This window comes from Megalobrama amblycephala, linkage group LG13 (assembly GCF_018812025.1).
Source record: "Megalobrama amblycephala isolate DHTTF-2021 linkage group LG13, ASM1881202v1, whole genome shotgun sequence".
NCBI classification, from domain to species: domain Eukaryota; kingdom Metazoa; phylum Chordata; class Actinopteri; order Cypriniformes; family Xenocyprididae; genus Megalobrama; species Megalobrama amblycephala.
In genome coordinates, this window is record NC_063056.1 from 2,475,082 (window position 1) to 2,480,501 (window position 5,420).

Genomic DNA, 5,420 nt, shown 5'->3' on the forward strand with positions numbered 1-5,420 from the left:
TATATATATATAAAACTATTTGCCTTGTTCAACAGTGTTTTGATCTACTAAATATGAAAATATTAACTGGAAAAGAGTATGGTAATAACAAATGCACTTTTTTTTTTTTTTTAATTAATAATAAAATTAGAGAAGTGCCCTATAAAATTGTACACAGAATTTACCCTGTCAAGGAGTTGCTTGAACATTTCCATTTGAATATTGAAAACTGATGCGAATTTTGTGGCAATGCCAAAGAATCAGTGACTCATCTTTTTTTAATTGTATATATTAAAAAAAATGTGTTGGTTGGATGTAATTTATTAATTTAATTTATTAATTTAATTTATTATAGATCGTGTATACAAATAGATCTGTATGATGTGGTCTTTTTTTATTTATTTTTTATTCCAAATGCACCATGTGCTTCTTTATACAACTTTTTATTTTACTTGGAAAATATCACATTCATAGTTAGCACTTAATATTTCTGTATATGGCCAAATCATTCACAAAATCATACATTAAGGAATGTTTACGCTCAGGCTCGAAGCGTCTAAGCCAATAAGATTTGCTGAATTATCAACCAATGAAATTGTGCCCCGCCCCTTCGTCCAGAACGCTTGGAATCGTGAATCGTGGAACGCGTTATTGTGACGTCACAGTGCGCGCAGCCGCTTCATAAATCGAGTCAGTCGAAACTCTTTGTCAGAGTTTAAAGCTGCTCTTTGGTCTCTTGCGATCGATCTGTAGTACTGAGTGTTACAAGTCTACCGCTAGAACCAACAGGCAAATACAGTGTTCACAGCTCGTTGAGATGGAGCATCTGGCGACTGTTACATTGGACACTATGTTTGCCAACTTTCCACTGGAGCTGGAAAGCTGCAGCAGCTTGGACTCATTCGAGGACGCTCAAGTTGAGCCGCTGAGTGGCGCTGTGAAGCCGGCTGACAGAAAGGCCTGCAGTAGCAGCTGCCAACAGCTCCCGACAGAGGCGCCTCGACCACCGGCTGTCCCTACAGTCGCCTGGGAGGACGATTCAACAGGTGGCTGATAACGTTAATAAGTCAAACTGCAGGAGACAATTACTTTGTGACTTCTATGTAACAGCATCAGCACTGTGTTTTTAACTTTTCAAGTGTTCTTGGAAATTTGCTGAGCACAGAAACAATGCAAAACCTGCTAATTATTCACATGAACTCGCTGCATTAGGACAGTTTTACTAGTGAATCATGTAGCTGTAATCTGTGCTGATAAAAACAATGTTTCTAATCAACATTCATTCATATACTGTATATTGCGTATTTTTAAAAAATATATTTTTTGTATGTTGTTATTTCCTGTTTACTTATTCTATTTTTATTTGTCTTGTCACTGTCATTCTGTCTCTCATGTGTAAACATACCTGGCAATAAAGCTCTTTCTCACTCTGATTGTTTGCAGAAAAGCACACACAAGGGAGGAAGTCTAAGAAAGAATCCATCCAAACCCAGGAAGAAACCCAAGTGTGTGCTTTTGTGCCTGAGGATCCATCGCAGGAGCTTCCACACACATCCGGCGTGGATCCGACGGGCACAGATCCGCGGGAGTCTGAGCCAACAGACAGTGAGTCTCCAGATATTACCACTCTGATTCATGTCTATGTCAGCCTGATGTTTCTGGGTTTAGTTTTCATTTTTCCTCGTCTTCTGCTGGTTCCTCACCTGAAAGACCACCAAAAGATCTGTAAGGTCATTTTTTTAGCGTGTGGAAAAAGCGCCAATTACTAAAAACTAAACTAGCCAATCAGATTTCTCTTTACCAATCCCACACCCATACACACAAACACATTTGACTTCACAACACACAAACGCACACCTTTATTTATTCTCATTCCCTCTTGCTTTCTTAGTATGTCATGAGTGCACACAGATTAATAACCAATTTGGGGAAAAAACTGGCATTAGGTTAGTGCCCTTTATGGTACACACAATTAGGATAATTACGGTGTGACTTCAATGTGAAACAGCATCAGCACTGAGTTTGTACTCTTTCTAGTGTTGTTGGAAATTGGCCCAGAAACTCTCATGAACTCGCAACATAAAGCAGCTCTACATTAGGACAGTTTTACTAGTGAATCATTCAGCTGTAATCTGTGCTGATAAAAACAGATGTTTCTAATCAATATTCATACATGTACTATCTATTTTTGTCTATTGTGTATTTTTTTTAAAAATATATTTTTTGTATGTTGTTATTTCTTATTTACTTATTCTATTTTTATTATTTGTCTTGTCACTGTCATTCTGTCTCTCATGTGTAAACATACCTGGCAATAAAGCTCTTTCTCACTCTGATTGTTTGCAGAAAAGCGCACAAAATGGAGGAAATTCCTTGCTGGCCTCCGGAGAGCGTGGAAGTCGATAAAAGGATCCTTCCAAACCCAGGAAGAAACCCAAGTGTGTGCTTCTGTGCCTGAGGATCCATCGCAGGAGCTTCCACACACATCCAGAGTGGATCCGACAGGCACAGATCCGCAGGAGTCTGAGCCAACAGACCGTGAGTCTCCAGATATTACCACTCTGATTCATGTCTATGTCAGCCTGATGTTTCTGGGTTTAGTTTTCATTTTTCCTCGTCTTCTGCTGATCTGCACAGGTGTATTTCGTCACAAGCAGATGCTGCTGGAGTTCATTCTCATGCTGTATATTAACATGTTGTTGTGCATTTTTCAGGATCCTTTGAATCTCTTTATGATGTGGGATTGAAACTGAAGTCGAGACGTGGTGTCAGTTATCATCTAGGATTTCGAAACTCCGATGACAAACGAGTATGTTGCCCTTTCTGTAGACACATATATATTCATATATTCTGTATATTTCTGTCTTTACTCTTTCAGTCCTGATGTAAACATCAGTGTTTACAGTTTTGATCAAAAAGGTACAGACTGTTAGATTAGATGTACACAATCAAAAATAAATCAGTTTACAAAAATGTTCTTCATTTTTCAGGTATTGATCAAATTTATTAAGAAGAACCGGCCTGAGAAACTAGTGGAATTGGTAAGTTGAAAAGACTTTATTCTTCATAAAATGTTTTATTAAATTCTAATTTGGTAATTGATTAAAGTTTGTATGTGGACAGAGTAAGATATAATTGAAATAGCCTAGAAACATCAGTTGTAAAGTACATTGCTTTCATCTTCGGCAGCCCTAGAGTGGAAAATGAAGTGTACCGGGCCTTTAGTTAGGAGATTTGAGATGGGTAAGGAGTTAACTAAGCTTTTGTCAATCTCTTTTCTTTAGCCTGGGTATTCCAACCCTTTAAGTAAAGAGGCAGCTGCAATGTTGATGGTGCAAAAGCCTCCAACTAGCGAGCATCTCGTACAACTATATGATCACTTTGTCATGGAAGATCAAGACATCTTGATTATGGAGTATCCACGTTCCTACATCAGCCTGTTTGATTATGTCCAACGAAACAGCAGTAACCTGACCGAAACCGAGGTGAAACTCATCATTCAGGGGCTCATTGTTGCTCTTCATCACTGCATGAGTCGTGGTGTTTATCGTCGGCACGCATATGAAAAACATCCTTGTCCACACAAAAACCCTGCATGTAAAGCTGATGGACTTTGGAGGCGCACTGCTCGTCGAAGAAAGACGTGAGTCGGCTTTTTAAGCACAGTTCACTGATGACTTATTTACTACAGTTCACTGATGGTGTTTTACTGAACACTGAGCCTGTATTTCTTACAGGAGATGCTGAACCTCTATTAATCAGTGCAATCAGAAAATATGCTGAATGGGCAACAACTGAGGACTTACGCATACTGCTGGATCTGCTGGTCCCGAGAATAAGTCGTTGCTTTTGGATGAGACCACGCGTGTCCAAAGGTGAGACCAATAACTAGTGTGAAAAACATATAAAGCCCTGACATGAGTGACCAGTGAAATTATCAGTGGGCATCCAGAGAAAGTCATAGTAACAAATGCAGTGTATTTCATGGTAACATTACCTTACATGAACTACATATCTCAATCAAACATGACGAATCAGATCTCTTCTAAAAAATGTTTACAGAATGCCTGGATCTTCTTGAGCACCTTCATGATGTAAAGTCACGGATGACGTTACAGGCTATGTTGAAGCATGACTGGTTTAAAAGAAAAACTGAAGCATAAGAAAAGTAAGTTAATTTTATTTTTTTTGACAGATTAAGGCCGCCTTGGCACCTCTTGACCATAATTAATATCATGCTCTCATTATTTGCCAGGTTCCCCTGCATTGGCAGCTCAGGGCCTATAGTTCAGCTGTATGGGTCATCAGCCGGGGACGGTTCACGCTTTAACCCTGGAGCGTGGATAAGACCACGTGTGTCCAAAGGTGAGACCAACAACAGGTACAAAATGGAAATGACATTGCTTGAAAAACATATAAAGCTCTGACATGAGTGACAGTAAAATTGTTTGTGTCAAACCTTGATGAGTGTAAAGAGATGGAGAGATGTTTTTTTGATAGATTCAGGCCTTCTTGCCACCTCTTGACCTTAATATCATGCTCTCATTATTTGGCAGGTTCCCCTGCATTGGCAGCTCAGGGCCTATAGCTCAGCTGCGGGGTCATCAGACTGGGACCCCGGGGACGGTTTACGGCTTTAACCCCGGGACGTTCCCCTTTCACCCCTGCATGATGACACTGATGGCAACTGTCCTCTACTTGTGAACTGTTTGTGTGCCACCAACCTACTCAGAACATTATCGCGTCCCACTGATAGCAGTGCGAGCCCCACCTTGCAGCCTGACAGGAAGTGCTGGAGGCTTACATTTGGACTCCGTTCTTCCAGGCCAGACCACCATGTTTCAGACAAGCGTCGTGTCAAGCCCAGCCATTTTCCTGAATTACTGTGGACAGTGGATTTCACACAACTTCAGTGTCACACAGTTTAACGCCACACCTTGTACTTGCCTGGAAGCTGGCTTTAATCAATCCTTCCTTAGTGAAAAAATAGCACAATTTATTCAAATGTAATTTAGTGTAACTAAATGTATTTGTGGCACACTGTAAATCTGTTCAAGTGGATCAACTCATTTTGTACTAAATGCATTTTAGTTGTCCAAAAGCAGTGCTGAAGTTCAGGTTGTATTAATTGTAAACTTGAAGTGTGCTAATGGCATCATTATTGTGTGCTTCTAATACAATAAAGTGATCTTTAAAAATAATGGCACAGCTTAGGAATTTGCCTTTTACTGGTATTTTACACACACCCCTAGTATACCAGTAAAGCTCACTTATCTGTAGACCAGAGAGACATTGGGAACAGATATATGTACACCCATGGATTCAAATCCGGGTCGGAAAATTCTTTATTCCTTTAGTGGTAAGAATGTAATGAAACAAACACTTGATTTTATTCTTGCAAGAAGGTTGTTCAGTGCAGATACAGAGTTGTACAGAGAAGA

At 39.8% G+C, this 5,420-nt stretch overlaps 1 protein-coding gene across 4 annotated transcripts; it reads left to right on the forward strand.

The window, feature by feature from the left end:
• Window positions 1–352: 352 nt before the first annotated feature.
• On the forward strand, window positions 353–5,212 carry LOC125280788. 4 transcript variants are annotated; one of them, XM_048211526.1, is made up of 10 exons: window positions 353–1,025; window positions 1,423–1,584; window positions 2,326–2,517; window positions 2,694–2,788; window positions 2,970–3,020; window positions 3,264–3,622; window positions 3,717–3,854; window positions 4,042–4,147; window positions 4,235–4,360; window positions 4,554–5,212. In XM_048211526.1, the coding sequence occupies exons 1-7, from the start codon at window positions 797–799 to the stop codon at window positions 3,724–3,726; spliced, it is 1,098 nt and encodes a 365-aa protein (XP_048067483.1). In that variant the 5' UTR covers window positions 353–796; the 3' UTR covers window positions 3,727–3,854; window positions 4,042–4,147; window positions 4,235–4,360; window positions 4,554–5,212. The 4 variants fall into 4 exon arrangements, with proteins under 4 accessions (XP_048067483.1, XP_048067482.1, XP_048067481.1 ...); XM_048211525.1 differs by having other exon boundaries at window positions 4,536–5,209; XM_048211524.1 differs by having other exon boundaries at window positions 4,235–4,344; window positions 4,536–5,205.
• Window positions 5,213–5,420: the final 208 nt, after the last annotated feature.

Excerpts from the sequence above, each read along its gene's own strand:
- LOC125280788 (XM_048211526.1), top strand. The coding sequence starts at position 797 with ATGGAGCATCTGGCGACTGTTACATTGGACACTATGTTTGCCAACTTT. Across the intron at positions 1,585-2,325 it reads GGAGTCTGAGCCAACAGACA|AAAAGCGCACAAAATGGAGG; the intron begins GTGAGTCTCCAG and ends GATTGTTTGCAG. Across the intron at positions 3,021-3,263 it reads CTGAGAAACTAGTGGAATTG|CCTGGGTATTCCAACCCTTT; the intron begins GTAAGTTGAAAA and ends TCTTTTCTTTAG.